Here is a 16,951-nt window from a genome sequence, read left to right on the forward strand (position 1 = left end):
TGTACATGCATTAATAACTTGTACATCATATACTTTAGTGATTTGTACACCATATTTTACGTGGATTTCATATAATGTCACATTATGTCATTTTATTATTACGTTTCGGTTTGTAAACTAACTCGCAGTAGTACGCGATATTCTTTTTTTTTTTGAACGACCAACTAAGTAATACCGGGTACTTCATACGCGACCCTCATTGGCTAAAGGTAGCCCAAGCCGGTCATTAGTCCGGACAGACGAAACCCCTAGCAATCCACCTATTGATTCTACTTGTTAAAATCAAATGTATAAAAAGATATGTAGTGATAAAGGTTACATGTATGTATCTATTGTATGCATACATAACTAGAATAGGCTACTGTTGTCATCAGACGCACACCAAACTTCCGATCCAATTCCCCAAATTCATTTTTTCTCTCGGTGGTAAGAAACCCTAATTTCACTCTCGATATTATCAATTAATAATTTGTTGGTGTTATCATTCAATTCGCCGTCTCCAGATCTGTAAACTTATTATTTGTATTCAATCTTCGATACAATTTGATCAGTAGCGATGAAAGACGTAGGTGTTCATTCTGTAGATATAGTAAAGAAGAAAAGCTCTTCTGGGTGTCTGATTATTAAACGCAAACTACCCACTACTACTGCTACTGATTCATCATCAATCAAACAGCCTTTGCCTAAAAGACCTAGACTCACTGATTCTGACTCCAGTGATGATGATGATGATGAAGACTTTACTCAAGACCCTTTTGTTAAAAACCCGGATAGATCTCTTGATATCAGGTTTAGTAATGGCGGGTATGTGTCGGGTCGGGAATTCGAGGCCCGAAGAAAGGCGGGTGATGGGTTAGGGATAGGGTTTGGTGAACAGGATGTGTATCTTGAAAGGAAGGTTAGGAAGGATGTGTATGATTATGATAATAATCATAGGTTGAATTCACATCATTCGAATTATTCGCGTTGGCAAGACGGTGGAAGCGGGAGTAGTAGTAATGGTAGACGGGTTTATGATGGTAGGAATGCGGTTTTGGATGCGAAAAGTAATAGGTTTGATGCGCCGATTAGGTTGCAGGGGAAAAACGGTGTGTTGAAGGTGATGGTGAAGAAGCATAAGCCGATACCTGTTCCGTTTCAAGATTATGAACCGGAAGAGCGGAAAGAGTCTAGGCCGGTTTTGCATAAAAAGAAACAGTTGAATGCGGCTCATAAAGATGATGATCGTTGGGATGTTTCGAATAAAAGTAAAGCGGTTATGAGGTCTTCGATGTACCCTGGTTCGAAAAAACATGTTTTATCTAAGAGTCGAGAGATAAGCGACAGCGATGCATCATTGCCTGTAAAATTGGTTAAACGTGACAGTGTTTTGCGTACTAGCAATGAGAAGGTGGTTAAAAGTGAAAAGAGATTGACGCCACTAACTAATAATGTTGCTTCGGTTAAAGGTAAGGAAACCAAGGTGGTTAAACGTGGCAGCGGTACTGAAAAACAGTTATTAAGAGAGAAAATTAGGAGTATGCTTCTTAGTGCAGGGTGGACTATTGATTATAGACCAAGAAGGAACCGAGATTATCTTGATGCGGTTTATATAAACACTTCTGGAACCGCTTACTGGTCTATAGTCAAAGCTTATGAGGCACTTCAAAAGGAAGGAACAGATCATTCACAAGCTGGTGGTGAATTTACACCTTTACCTGTCGAAACGCTTAGTAAGTTGACCAGACAAACACGCAAGAAAATCGAAAGAGAAATGAAAAGGAAGAGAATAGATGAAGGCAAAGGCGAAGACAGTGGTGATGATGATGATTCAAATGATAATGATTCAATGGAAACGGTTAAAAAACAGAATTTTGGGATTAATTCAGTTCAGGGGCGTAAAAGTAATAAGTTTGGTAGATGTACTTTATTAATCCGAAACGGAGGGAAACAAACCGAAAACGATCTGTTTGTTCCATATTCAGGAAAAAGAACACTGCTTTCCTGGTTAATCGATTCTGAAACGGTTCAAACGGGTGAAAAGGTTCAATACATGAACCGTAAGAAGACACAGGTCATGCAAGAAGGGTGGATTACAAAAGAAGGAATTCATTGTGGTTGTAGTAAAATATTAACGGTTTTGAAGTTTGAGCTTCATGCAGGAAGCAAACTTGGGCAGCCATTTTTGAACATTTATGTGCAGTCGGGAAAGTCATTGACTCAGTGTTTAATGGATGCTTGGAATAAACAAGGGGAGCTAGAAAGGAAGGGGTTTCATGCTGTTGATATGATCGGTGATGATCTTAATGATGACACGTGCGGCTTATGTGGCGATGGTGGTGATTTGATTTGTTGTGATGGGTGTCCATCCACCTTTCATCAGAGTTGCTTAGGCATACAGGTAATTTTTTTTGACAGTTTACTGGATCTTTTGTGCAAAATAAGTAGATAGATGACATATAGCCATATAGGGGGCGTGCATGGGTCGGTTTGAGTGGGTTTAGGGCTCAAACCGAATTAAAAACCTAAAAGTTTGGTTTTTGGGTTTTTGAAAATCTTTCGGTTTGTTTGGTTTAGGTTCTCATAATGTGCTGATTGTGTTCTGTTCAGTTTTAGTTTTTTAGCTATGGCATTGAATTTGAAAATATTGGGCCGAAAAAAATAATTTGGGCTTGAAGCATTGGGCCTAGCGTTTTTTTTGTTAGTTAGCATTTAATTGCTTATTACGCATTTGGACCTAAATTTTCTTTGGCTACGTTTGTTAAGTTCTTATAAATGACTTAAAATCGGGTTTTCCGGCCTTTTTCGATTCAGTTCGGTTTGGTTTTGTTTTCTTACTGTACCATTTTGGCTTGAAAGTATCAGGCCAACAAGATGAGGTCCTGAAAGTTTGGGCCAAAAAAAGGGGGAACTGAAAGGTTGAGCTTTGTTAACGAGCAAGCTTACCCGCGCGATGCTGTGTTGTTTTATCGCCTCCAATAGTTTGCAAGTATTGTAGACGAACACGGCTAACTTGTTATCATTAGAGATGTTGTGCCGCACGTGTAACTTATTGTCTAATATCGGCATTTTTTTTATTTGTTTTAATGTTTTATTGTATATTTTGACAAAAAAATTAATGCTTTTATATATATATAAATTTAGTTTATAAAAGTTAAAGTATTGTTTAGTAAGCAAATAAAAATTAAGTAAAGATTTGTTAAGTAAGAAAATCTATATAAATTTATACCTTACTTCCACAATATATCCCTACTCATCTGGGAATACAATTACTCAAGAAAATGTTATAGATGCATATTTGATTTTTTGATGTGAAAAATGAAATGAAAGACACTATTTATAGGTTATGAGACACCCCTTCTAAAAGAATTGGTGTCTCTTTGTGTTGATACGAAAAGGTGTGTCGTTCACATACCGATTGTTTTTTATAAAAAGGAGAGTTTTGAAAATACTTAGGTATGAATTGGGATCATTGGATATTGTGTGGTATGGAAATTTCATGCATAAATCAAATGAAGGAGAGTCCTATTTATAGGAAACCAAACACCCCATCTGAACCATTACATCCTTTCATGAAAATGATATGTTGTTTTTCTCTATTAATAAAGTGAATAATTAGTTTAACTTTAATCGTTACGTTGGTTCCATAATCTTTGTCGCTTTATTTAATAAACAAAATGAAATATTATGAATTCATGCAAGCGGTTGTTGATTAAAGCGGTTGCTTTAATTTGGTGTAACGAAATAGTGCAAAGTTTCACTTATTGCACCTCTGTATTTTTCAATTTTAATATAAACGTATATTATAATATATAATACTTACAATTAGAATTGAGAGGTAAATGGTGCTTTCTCTATAGATGTAAACCTTTATCAGGCAAAAAATTGTCTCTCCGGTTGTATTTGTCACGGAGCGAAAGTAAAAATAGTGAGACGTAAAACTGTGAAAAAAACTAACTTTCACACATTTTACCTCAATTTTAATATAAACGTATATTGTGTATATGTTTACTTTTGAATATGTAGAAAACACCATTTTACCTCTCAATTCTAACTGCTAAGTGTAAGTATTAGAATATACGTTTATATTAATATTGAGAAATTCACATGTGCAGTAAGTTGCATTAAATTAAAAGCAACCGCTTTAATTAGCAACCGCTTGCATGAATTCAGAATATTTCATTTTGTTTATTAAATAAAAGTGAAGTGACACAGATTATGGAGACCAACACTACGATTGAAGTTAAACTAGTAATTTACTTTATTAATAAAAGAGAAACAACATATCCTTTTCGTGAAAGGATGTAATGGTTTAGATGTGGTTTTTGGTTTCCTATAAATAGGATCCTCCTTCTTTTGATTTATGCATAGATTTTTCATACTTCACAAGATCCAATGATCCCAAATCAAACACAAAGAAATTTCAAAACTCTCTTTTTTTTATAAAAACCAACCGACATGCGAATGACACACCTTTTCTATAAACTCAAATGGACACCAATTCTTTAAGAGGGGGTATCTCATAACCTATAAATAGAGTTGCCTTCCATTTTTTCAAACGAAAAATCAAATATGCATCTATAGCATTTTCTTGAGTAATTGTATTCCCAAATGAGTAAAGGATATATTGTGGAAGTAAGGTAGAGATTTATATAGATATACTTAACAAATCTTTGCCTCATTTTTATTTGTTTACTTAACAAAACTTTATTTAACTTTTATAAACTAACTTTATATAGAAAAGCATTAATATTTTTTTTGTCAAAAACTACAATAAAATGTTGATATTAGGCAATAAGTAGCATCTGCGGCTGCTGTGTTTATGTACAATACTTGCGAATTATGGGAGGCGATAGAACCCTGCAGGTAAGCTTGCTCGTTGTATATATATATACTTTTGAATATGGAGAAAGCACCATTTTACCTCTCAATTCTAATTGTAAGTATTAGCATGTTTAATTTATTAAGTTCTTAAAATCAGGATTTTTCAGTTTGGTTTGGATTTTGCAGTTTTGTTGATATCTAAACCGAAAAATCGGGTTTTTAAAAAACATAAAACCAAACTGTTGGCTTTTTATTATTGGATTTGGTTTTGTGCACACCCCTAATAGGTTTTGTTGGCCTGAAACACTTTTTGCCTTTCAGATTTAATTTAAAGAATAACTATGTGTGTCATGATTACCAAAAAAAGGATTATATAAATAATATGATTTGGGAGGCTTTATGCATTAAAAGTACACTTTGGCGATCTTCAATCCTTCTGACGGGTTTTTATGTATCTGTTTGACCCGTTATATGCATCACCTGAATTGATTCAGTTGACCCATTCATGAGTAAACGGGCCGAACTTGCCACCTTTTAATTATAGTGAATGAAGTGTTCAAAGATTCCATCTTTCTTGATTGATCAGTTTCTTATTTTCTCCTCATTTCAGATGCTTCCTCAAGGTGATTGGCACTGTCCAAACTGCTCGTGTAAATATTGTGAAACAGTCACAGAAGCTGCTGTTAAAACTGAAAGCACACTTGTTGTGTGTCACATGTGTGAGAAAAAATGTAATACTACAACAGTACAACTCTTGAAACTTTCTTCTAGTCAATTTGGGATACAGGTCAAATAATGATTTTTGGTTGGTTGCAGATCATAAATCATGCAGTCTGGATATGGATAACAATAATCCTATCAATCCCACTGATCCAGATTTGTCTTTTTGTAGCCACAAGTGCCTACAGGTACTAAACTTCTTTCTTGTGTTCTGAGTTGGATACTGCTTTTTTTTATCTTTTACTATTTTTATCTTTTGTAATTGTCTTGAAATTTTGCAGCTATACAACAACTTCCAGAAGCTTGTTGGGGTAAAGCATGAACTGGATTCTGGATTCTCTTGGAGTTTTATTCATCGGTCAGATGTATCAGCAGCAGCAGATACTTGTTCATCCATAGAAATATCTCAGAAGGTGGAATGCAATTCTAAGTTAGCTGTTGCTCTTTCAGTCATAGACGAGTGCTTTATGCCTATTACTGATAGGAGAAGCGGGCTCAACTTAATTCATAATGTTGTTTACAATTGTGGGTAAGTTATATTGCCCGTTTGCCTTGTTAGAGTAAAAACATAACCTGATGGTTTTTATTGGTTATTGTCGGTAGGATGTACAATTGGGCTTTTTTAAATGCCATGGCCAAAGTTGGAAAATAATTATTTGCATATTCTTTGTGACGCCTAAATCATTAATCTTTTCAATATTTTGTAGGTCAAACTTCAACCGATTAAACTATAGTGGCTTCTTTACAGCTGTTTTGGAGAGGGCTGATGAAATAGTTTGTGCTGCGTCTATCAGGTATGAATGACTAATGCGTTAAATATGAATTTGAAAACCGCATTATAAATAATCTAGATATTTTATTTATGGTAGATTTGTTAGTTTAATATGCATTAATAATCTAACTTTCTTGATTAGGATCCATGGGACTCAATTAGCAGAGATGCCATTTATTGGGACCCGCCATGTATACAGACGCCAAGGAATGTGCCGACGGTTGTTATCGGTTATTGAATCAGTAAGGAGAATCCTCTGTAGAATCTATATTCGTTTCTCTACTTTAATATGTTAGCTTTTAAAATGTTTGACAAATTGCAAAACCTTTAGTAGCTGATCCCACTGGTTAGCGGGGTATTGGTGGGGCCCGTGCATTTACCTTAACAGGTTCTCATGGTCACTAATAAGCATTTGCTTATGTAATGTTTATTTTTTTCAGGCATTGGCTTCTCTTCATGTTGAGAAATTGATTATTCCTGCAATTGCTGAACACATGCATACATGGACTGATGTTTTCGGTTTCAAACCTCTTGAAGAATCCCACAAACAAGAACTGAGATCCATTAACATGTTGGTGTTTCCCGGAACCGATATGCTGCAAAAGTCATTAGATAAGACAAATATTCAAATAAAAATATCAGACCCGATTTCTCCTGTTAAGGAATTAAGTGAAAAAACGGGTCCAACAAAATCAGATTCTCATGATTCCACCTGTTCTGTTAAAAATGACACGCCCTTGCCCGTTTTAGCGGAAAATATACAATCTGATTCCATTGAAGCTAAGGACGTTGTACAAGATGTCAGACTGACTATTGACAAAACTGATGATGCTGATTTCATTGAAGCAACAGACGTCGTGCAAGATGTCAGACTGACGATTGACAAAACTGCTGATGCTGATATCGACTCCAAAGTAGATGGATTTGCTGTGCAGATTTGCAATTCCGTTCCACTACCAGAATCGGATTCTGTAGATGCAAAATCTGAAACCCGTGTGGAAGAATGTGTTTCCGAGAACCCTGGTTTACTTACAGAAACGGAATCTGATACCATCATTAATATTACATCATAAGAGTCACTTATGTTATTTTCTCGGATATTGTTTTGAACCGCAATAGTGATGCTGGCTGGTAAACCTAAAGAGAGAGGGATATTGAAGTTGTGGCAGAGCCCTTTTTGTGTGCAGAAGTTGAAATACTGAATTGCTTGATGAGATTTGACTTTGCATTGTTGTATTATATCATATTGATGTTACAATAAACCGTGTATTCTAAACCATGAACCCTAAATGCTTATAGGTTAAGAAGTTTTGTGAGGATCCCGGTTTTATGAAGAATTGAGGATATAAATGTGTTAAAAGTGTATGTTCATTATGTAACAAAGTGCATTGTTCAAACCATCTTTATTTGTAATGTGGCTGACTATTGCCAACATACCATGTGATTCATGATGTTTCAGTTTTTAAGACACCTAAATTTGTATTGACGTTTTAGATATATTTTTTGTATTTCACCACAAATTAAATTAGTTATATTAATACATTTAAATATTCTTTTAGCAACAAATTTAAGTATCAAACAATCAATCAATCATACCCAGTTAAGTCCCACCAACAGCCAAGCTATAAGTAGGGTATGGGGAGGGTGGGATGTAGGCACACCGTACCTCTATCCAACGGGATAAAGAGGTGGCTTTCAGAGAGACCCTCAGCTTTGTAATACATATGTATGAGACAATATAAAGTGGATGAAATAATAATAATAATAATAATAATAATAATAGTAATAGTAATAATAAAATAATAATAATACTATATGGTGTGTGACCAGAATAAGGTAAATAGAAGCCTTAAGGTCTCCTTTCTCCCTAAAAATCTTTAACTCTAATCCTACTTCTCCAAGAATTCCTATCTCCAACCATTTCCTCGGAGAGGTTTAGGTCTATCAAATCCCGCCTAATCCTCTTATCCCAAGTCAATTTAGGTCGTCCTCTACCCCTCCTCCCCTCTATAGTCATGTTTTCTACGGATTTAACAGGGTTCGTCGAATGTCTTCTCTTCACATGTCCAAACCATCTCAATCTCCATTCTCTTATCTTGTCTGATATGTTCGCTACCCTAATCTCTCCCGAAACACAACATTTCTTATTCGGTCTAACCTTGTGTGCCCATACATCTATCGTAGCATTCTCATTTCTGCTACCTCCATCTTTCGCACTTGTGCCTTCTTGATGGCCCAACAATCTGTTCCATATAGCATTGCAGGTCTAACTGCGACCCTGTAAAATTTCCCTTTAGTTTAGTTGGGAAACTATTGTCGCACAAAATACCTGTGGCTGCTTTCCATATACACCATCCTACTTGGACTCGATGGGTCACATCACTGTCTAATTCCCCATCGCTCTGAACAACTGATCCTAGATACTTGAACTTCGTTACCTGCGGTACCACCTGCCCTTCAATGGTGATCTGTATGTCATCATTGTCATTTACCCTCCCCCCCAAATCACAGTGGAGGTACTCCGTCTTAGAGCGACTAATCCTTAAACCTTTTGTCTCTAAGGTTGATCGCCACTCCTCTAACCTCATGTTTAGATCTTGTTTTGTCTCCGCAAGTAACACAATATCGTCTGCGAGCATCATGCACCACAGGAGCGTCTTCTTAATCGACTTTGACAATTCATCCAAGACTACTGCAAAAAGAAACGGACTCAACGCTGACCCCTGGTGAAGTCCTACCTCTACGGGGAAGAACTCAGTATCCCCATGGGCGCACGCACACTTGTTGCGCTCCTGGTATACATATTCATAATTATCTCTATATATTTCTTCGGTACTCCTCTACCCTCCAAGCACTCCCAAAGCACCTGTCTTGGTACACTGTCGTATGCCTTTTCAAGGTCAATAAACACCATATGCAGGTGACGTTTCTTCTCTCTATACTTTTCCATCAATCTTCTTATAATGCGTATTGCCTCTGTGGTGGAACGCCCCGGCATGAAGCCAAATTGGTTCACTGTAACCTGGGTTTCCCGTCTAAGTCTAACCTCAATCATTCTTTCCCATAACTTCATAGTATGGCTTAGTAATTTGATTCCTCGGTAGTTACCATAACATGGGGCGTCTCTTTTGTTCTTATAGATAGGGACTACAACGCTACTCCTCCACTGGTCCTGGCATCTTACCAGATTTGAGGATAATATTGAAGAGATTAGTTAACCACATGACTCCTTCCTCTCCCAGACACTTCCACACCTCGATGGGTATGTTGTCTGGGCCAACCGCCTTAGCTCTTCCCATCCTCCTAAGTGCAGTCTGGACCTCTTCTCGTGTTATCCGTCGGCAGTAACAGTTATTCGGTTGTTGTCGTTGGAAGGGTGTGTTGTCATGTTCTTCTTGGTAAGCTCTCCCATTGTTAAAAAGATTGTGGAAGTAAGTTTGCCATCTTAGCTTGATGTCCTGCTCCTTGACCAGTACATGTCCATCTGTATCCTTAATGAACTTCACAGGTCCTAGATCTTGCCTTCTACGCTCCCTAGCTTTGGCAATCTTAAACATAGCATGTTCCCCCCTTTTTGTTTCTAAACTTTCATACATCCATTTATAGGCCGCGTTCTTTGCCTCCACCACGGCCTTCTTCGCCTCTCTCTTGGCCGTTTTGTAGGTCTCCCTCAATTCCACTCGCTCCTCCTCATTCGTGCACCTCAAAAGCTCCCTAAAACATCGTTGTTTGTCCCTTATCTTGTCTTGTACGGCCTCATTCCACCACCAAGACTCCTTATGCCCACCTGTGTTTCCTGTTGTTACCCCGAGAGTCTCCTTTGCTACTTGGATAATGTTTGTCGCCATAGCTTCCCATATATGAGTTGAGTCCTCATTTAGTCTAGCTCGTGTCTGCCTTATGAGTTTATCCCTAAACAGAAGGAGATTTTCATCCTTCAAGCTTCCCCATCGAATTCTAGGCGTACCTTTCTTCTCTCGAACAATTAGCTTATTTCTAAAGCCTATATCTGTCACCAGCAGTCGATGTTGAGCCACGATTGTCTCCCCAGGTATGACTTTGCAGTCTTTCCACCAACGTCGGTCTCCTTGTCTCATCAAAAGGTAGTCAATTTGCGTGTCGCGTCCGCCACTGCTAAAAGTATATGTCATTAATATATTAAATATTAATATTAATATATTAAATATATGTCATTAATATATTAAATATTAATATTATATATTAGGCTGAATTACTCTTTTTAAGTAAAATAGAAGATATTAAGTATTACATTAGTAAAGTACTTGATAAAGGGTGAGTTTACATGCAAACCCCTAGTCATGTGATGTTATACAGGTGTTAGTCTAGGGCTGTGCATTTCGCTTGTATAGGTCATGTATACGATAGTGCTGTGCATTTCGCTTGTATAGGTCATGTATACGATAATGGAACGGCATATGCTCGTATAGAGCAAGCGAATGTTTCCATCACCATCATCCTCTCCATCTAAAAAACATAAAGCTTTTAGCCATGCCCTCAAGATCCTCCACGTGCACTTTTACTTGATCCTTGACTCACCAGCTGAACCCTCAACCTCTAGACATTCTATCAACCCCTTAAACCCTCCATTTTTCGGTGCCCGTCCAACATATTTAGTAAAGGTGTTTATACAGCAATGTCCTTTATAAAATTAGATATCACATTGAAAATTAAATATTTTATGTTCGAGTTGGATCAATTGCATATGCTTATATATGCATGAAAAGGAGATAGGGTGTTCTTAAATGATATATTTAAATTAAATACATATAAACTTGTGACATCATATACAAATCTTAACAACGAGGACTCTGAAATCTATCATGCGAAAAAACTCAACTAATACCTTGGGAAACTCGCAACAGCCCATAATGATAAACCAAATCCGTGATGTTAATTCAACATACGGCTTCCCATCATGCGTGATTATGGCCGGGGCACGGATTTAGAAATGGTTCAGGCCACGTACATACTCTAAAACTTCATTTTGTAACCTCTTCGTGGTATAAAAATACAAACAAAATTGTGTGTTACTAAATATGACCATGTTATTATCGTGTGATCATAAATATGAGAAGAACCAAGCTGCATTATTCTTCTGTTGAGTTTCTTGAATCCTGAAGACATTGACATTCTGGAAAAGGGTGCGCATAGATTGAATTCTGTCTTGTTGATTTCTTAATTTTGGGTACAAAAACACCCTTGTGGTCGCTTTCGTCTATCATTACTTGCATTTCGTTCTTGAAGGCATGCCAGCTGCAAATCAAACAAAACTTTATGCTAATATGTTTGGTAAAAGCATTAATATATATTTAAAAAAGGAACTCACCTTATAGTTGTATTATCCAGCAAAACAACGAGCTTACGCTTATCTGGCATTATGCTCTTTGCATGCCCGTATTTGAATGTGCGGTGACCCAACAGAAAATGTGGGAAATTTCCTCCTTGTGTGGTTACAAACACTTCACTAAACAAACACACGATATAGTCCAAAGCAGCCAACCTTGAAGAATAGCCCTAAACGACCCGTAAATAAGATAAATTAAGTTCTAACACATATGTTTTTATTAGTGAGGTGAGAACCCATTACAAGTAGAACTCATGGGACCCCACAAATACCACACTAACCAATAAGATCATATAAAACACAACTTGCACTGGCCAGGTGGCCTTCCATGGGCCAATGTTTTCAGAACCGGTCCAGACATGAGACCAGACGTCTTATCGATCTGACGACTAGACCGGTTGGACCAAACGATGTCATATAAAAATAATAATTTAAAGATATGAAATAAAAAAAACTGCAACTTTATTTAGACATGGATGGGGAAAACAAATTATAAAAAACTGCATATGTTTTGTTACCCTTTTGTAACTAAATAAGAAGTACGAGTCCTGTATATATAAGATTTAATAGTAATATATAAGTAATCAATAATAAATATAAATGTAACAAATACAAACCCAATCTTGTAGATTACATAATTTATTTATATATTATTTTAAATTTAGTAAATTACGCAAATAGCGCTTATTATTTTTTACTAATCTACATAAATAGTCCCTTAGTTGTGAAAGGACTGAAATGCCCTTTCATATAACAGAAAAATCTAACAGAGTTGGCCAAAAGAACTCAAATGTTTAAAATTTTGAAACTCAAGCCACGATAAGAGAAAAAATGAGACTCCTGGTTAAATTGGGTAAACCTCATGAACAAAAACCAAAGTTAACCTATTATAATATATACATATTTTAGTTGCATAACTAATAAAAACAAGTTGATAGCTCAATTGGTTAAAGCCTTTAATACCTGAAATGATGCCAGCTCATCTGAAGAAGCAAGCAAGTCTTTGGTGTGTAAAAGGGGGAACATTTTCTTCAAAGGAGCTATATTTTTCTCAGCCTCATAAATTTTACCAGATGCTAGATATATTGGAGTTGTATTTGAAAATCCCATACCCCTTAGCATCATCCCTACCTATGCTAACAAATTTGACCAAAAACAACAAATTTACTTTCATATAGCCACATAATATAATAAGAAAACTAATAGTTTTTAAACTAACCTCCAAAGGGGTCATGGGGCACCTACCCATGATTCGGTTACGAACCGGATCTATGATATAATATTTGCGTTTAAACTTATCACCCCAACCCTTTTCGCGTATTTGCTCCATTTCAAGTTGTTCATATTTTCCTCCATCATACACACAACATGAAAATGCAACCATGTCCTGTATGAAATCAAACATATTGGAAAACTTAAAAACCGATTATCTAAATTAGAGGCGCGCATTGGTCGATTTCGCTCAAACTGAACAAAAAACCAAACATTCGGTTTTCGAAAACCGTTTGGTTTCGGTTTTATCTTGGTCCTTACCATTTGGGCTTGAAAATTTAGGGCCGAAAAAAAATGCCCCTAAATCCTGAACTTGGGCCTAAATTTTTATTATAATTAATGATTGATTGATTATTACACATTTGGATCTAAAATTTTTGGGCTACACACCTACACCATTTGTTAATTTCTTATAAATTACTTAAAGTTGGTTTGTTCAGTTCGGTTGACTTCCAATCGGTTTAGTTCGGTCTTTGGTTGATAGCAAAACCAAAGTCCAAAATAAAATCAAAAAACCGTCTTTAATAAACATAATACCAAACCATCATTTTTTTACTTGGTTCGGTTGCGTCAATTATTCCAGTTACGGTTCGGTTATTTCAGTTTTTCGTGCACGCCCCTAAATTCTAATTTGATATATGAGTATACAAAAACACGACAATAAAAGAATAACAAAAAAATAAAAGATTGCAAAGGTATCATATCATACCTCTTCAAACCTAAGGTGGACGGAAACATATTTACCACCCGAACCTGAACTTGAACTATCACGGGTCATTCTTCGTACTAGAGATTTAGCAAGTGTTGTGATGGGGATAGAGAATCTTAACGCATGATAATTTGTTAAACATCTAAGATATTGGATATGAGGAGGGAGACTTGTAGCCAATCTATTTGCAAACGGAGCAATCCGAATGATCCTGCATTTTATTTGTTTATAAACCACAAAAAAAGTGATAAGTTCTTTTAAGAACACTAAGTTGCTACATTTCTAGCAGAAACCCTCAAATTCATGTGAAAATACTGACATGGCTGCTAATGTGTCCATTACTTTTGGCTATGTTGACTTTTTTCTGATGTGCCATTTGGAAACTGTAATGGATGACAAGTTTAGAGGATAATCAGAACTATTTAAAGTTCCGAGGGTTTCTTGTAGGGGTGAAAACGAGCAGAGCCCAAGCTCGCCACACTCGAGCTTGGCTCATTTAGGCTCGAGCTCGACTCATGAGTAGTTTACAAGCTTGCACTCGGCTCACTAATTATTTATTAATTAACTTAAACGCATTTACAAATATTTTTATATATATTTTTTAATTTTAATTTTTGTACATAACATACTATATATATAGTTATTTTTAGCATAATTTTATATATAAATATATAATAATAACTATTAATATTAACTTATATATTTAATATATTAAATAAAAAGTAGATAAGTAACATACTTAGGCTCATAAGCCAGCTTGAGCTTGATAAGTGAAGCTCGGGCTCGGCTCGCTTCAAGCTTTATTTCTAAAGCTCGAGCTCGACTCGTTTATTATTTACTCCGTATTAATTAATTTATATACATTTATAATTGTTTTTATATATATTTTAATTACAATATTATATACAACATAATATAAATTTAGTTACTTTTTAGCATAAATTTATATAAAGTATATTATTATAAGATTATGGTTCTAAATCATAGGCTCGTTTACACTCACAAGCCAGCAAAGGCCTGATAAGTGAAGCTCAGGTTGGGGCTCCTTTAAAAAAACTTACTTTCAGCCTCGAATTCATTTAAGCTCGGCTAGGTTGAGCTTTTAACGAGCCGGTCACAAATTGCTCAGGAGCAGCTTGGCTCATTTACACCTCTGGTTTCTTGTGGGGCAAAAGGTTATTTATCAGAAATACTCAAAACACTCAATATTTAAAAGACCAACCTTTCTCTTTTTAGGACAGGATCAACTTGTTCCAGATAGTAACTTGCATAAGCCCAAGCCGGAACTCTAATGGTCGGTATATTACTTATATTGAAATCATAACGTTCCATTAATTCCTTTGGAAGCTCCCGAACGACATCAACGTATTTTCTAAGGGTGGATATGAAATGTTCTTCATCATATATGTCCCCAAACTCACTATGAAAATGTCACATTTCAAGGGGCGATTTAACAAAATAGGATAATATGAAACTGTTGAAAGATAATTTATTAATTAACTTGCCTTGAATCCCTCCAAACGTTATGGAAATTAAGACGAGGAATAAGTAGTGTTGCATTTAAAAGACCTGCCACAGCCACCGCATTACATATCTGTCATTTAAAGGTTTACTGTTACCTAACACATCTAGAGAATAATATTAAGTATTCATTATTACAAATTTGCATCAATATATATCCAATTTGTGTGCTACAAGTCAAGAAATAAAGCCCTTTATATAATCTAAAAATTATAGAGCTAAAAACACATATAATGGTTACAAGTATGTGGCCTACCGATCCACGTTGCTGATTTAGACCACCATTTGCCGCGATAATCAAGTACTTATCAGCTAAGTATGTCTCTGTGACAAAAGTTTCGTTGATTTATAGCTACAAATAAAGAAAATGTTATTATTCAATAAGTTCTTCACAAGTATTAGTACCACGAGACTGTCGAGTAGTTGGTGTCACGCAACGCTTGTTCTCTTTCAACTTCATTTTATATCTCCATACATTAGACAACTAAAGCAAAAAGATACAACTTTCCATCAGATTCAAGCAGATAAAGCAGTTATCATATATACTCCACATTTTGGTCAAAGTAATCATATTCAATAACTAGCAAAGGATTATCAGTAGGAAAAGGTGATTACTGAGACAGGTTTAGCAACTTGTTATCTGATTATCTTATTCCCATTTTTCAAGTAGCAAAATCCTATTAAAAAAAACAAATGTCTTGAAACTAACTCTGATACATATAGACGGAAAACAGGACAGGAATACTATTATTGCAGCATAAATGATGAGCGTGGATCAAATCAAGTACAAACTCGAGCTTTCAAGAGAATTCTAAATAGCACCAGCAAACCTAGTATTCATGCATATACCAAACAACATAATCCAGTGCAAAAGACAATTGCCAGTTTGTCTCAACTAAACACCACTAACATACCATACATACATTTTTGCCAAATCATATGGGCCTGTGACCCTATAATACAGCATATATTATAGTAGTTCAGTACCTCTGTGCTAAATAAACACCACTGACATACTATCCATACACCACCAGCAAGTCATATGGAGCATATGACTTCTTCACCAAATCACACGGGCCGTATATGTGCCCATAATACATGGCGAAAGCGTTCATACGGGCCAAATAAGGTGTTATACAAGCTGTTTATACAGACTCGTATAACTTACTAGTGGTATGTTGTGTCAGTAGTCATTCAGGCTGTATGAAGTACAAGTGTGCTTAGGTTTGTGGTTTGTAAAATTCATACTGCGACTGATATGATATATGTACATTATAGCATAGTATTGACTGCACGAGTGAATAATCAGAAGTGTTTTAAAGCCTGCTTTGCATATATATAAATATATATATTTAATAATCATATATGCTTACACTTCAACATTTAGACCTACATGACTGTCTTACTGTACTAATGCAAATTAGGTATAAACAGATTCAATAAAAATAACAACAATAAACAATTGAGCCTGAATTTCTGATGAATTATCAAACTGAATATCAGTGAGAAGATTCTGGAACACCTCATGACTCCGGTAAATCGATCCAGGCAAATAATAATAATAATAATTAGAGTACAACAGCTCGAACAACGGACTTACGAACGTGATCGTACCGGACACGAACAATAAAAGCAGTAGAAGCAAGTACCGACATATCCGTCGCCGGAAAAACTTTCCGGTCAGAAAGTTTTCACGCCGGCGAGAGGTTTTAGTTTTAGTTTGAGTGAAATGAGGAGTGGGAGAGGTGGTACTACTGCTGCTGTTATAGTATTTGAAAGTGGCATCCAT

At 35.9% G+C, this 16,951-nt stretch overlaps 2 protein-coding genes across 2 annotated transcripts; one reads left to right on the forward strand and one right to left on the reverse strand.

The window, feature by feature from the left end:
* The first annotated feature begins 556 nt into the window (after nucleotides 1-556).
* LOC143632792 (uncharacterized) lies at nucleotides 557-7,775 on the forward strand. The gene is made up of 7 exons (XM_077101219.1): nucleotides 557-2,380; nucleotides 5,414-5,534; nucleotides 5,620-5,711; nucleotides 5,805-6,052; nucleotides 6,231-6,317; nucleotides 6,438-6,537; nucleotides 6,736-7,775. The coding sequence occupies exons 1-7, from the start codon at nucleotides 557-559 to the stop codon at nucleotides 7,366-7,368; spliced, it is 3,105 nt and encodes a 1,034-aa protein (XP_076957334.1). The 3' UTR covers nucleotides 7,369-7,775.
* Nucleotides 7,776-10,919: 3,144 nt separating this feature from the next.
* LOC143634009 (O-fucosyltransferase 10-like) lies at nucleotides 10,920-16,951 on the reverse strand. The gene is made up of 10 exons (XM_077102201.1): nucleotides 16,631-16,951; nucleotides 15,568-15,646; nucleotides 15,419-15,486; nucleotides 15,143-15,235; nucleotides 14,864-15,057; nucleotides 13,642-13,852; nucleotides 12,880-13,047; nucleotides 12,624-12,791; nucleotides 11,643-11,830; nucleotides 10,920-11,569 (listed from the first exon to the last, which is right to left on the reverse strand). Exons 1-10 carry the CDS (start codon nucleotides 16,949-16,951, stop codon nucleotides 11,404-11,406), a joined length of 1,656 nt encoding a protein of 551 aa, XP_076958316.1. The 3' UTR covers nucleotides 10,920-11,403.

The sequence above is a fragment of the Bidens hawaiensis genome, unplaced genomic scaffold (assembly GCF_021521415.1).
Source record: "Bidens hawaiensis isolate Kalapana, Puna unplaced genomic scaffold, B.hawaiensis_p1.1 tig00000512_1, whole genome shotgun sequence".
Lineage (NCBI taxonomy): Eukaryota > Viridiplantae > Streptophyta > Magnoliopsida > Asterales > Asteraceae > Bidens > Bidens hawaiensis.

What these genes read in the sequence shown, in the direction of transcription:
- LOC143634009 (XM_077102201.1), bottom strand. Translation starts at nt 16,951, where the DNA reads ATGGATGCCACTTTCAAATACTATAACAGCAGCAGTAGTACCACCTCT. An exon ending in AACTACTCGACAGTCTCGTG is followed by an intron (nt 15,487 to 15,567) that starts GTACTAATACTT and finishes CTTTTGTCACAG; the next exon opens with AGACATACTTAGCTGATAAG. An exon ending in CCTGTCCTAAAAAGAGAAAG is followed by an intron (nt 13,853 to 14,863) that starts GTTGGTCTTTTA and finishes AATAAAATGCAG; the next exon opens with GATCATTCGGATTGCTCCGT.
- LOC143632792 (XM_077101219.1), top strand. Translation starts at nt 557, where the DNA reads ATGAAAGACGTAGGTGTTCATTCTGTAGATATAGTAAAGAAGAAAAGC. An exon ending in GTAGCCACAAGTGCCTACAG is followed by an intron (nt 5,712 to 5,804) that starts GTACTAAACTTC and finishes GAAATTTTGCAG; the next exon opens with CTATACAACAACTTCCAGAA. An exon ending in GTTTGTGCTGCGTCTATCAG is followed by an intron (nt 6,318 to 6,437) that starts GTATGAATGACT and finishes TTTCTTGATTAG; the next exon opens with GATCCATGGGACTCAATTAG.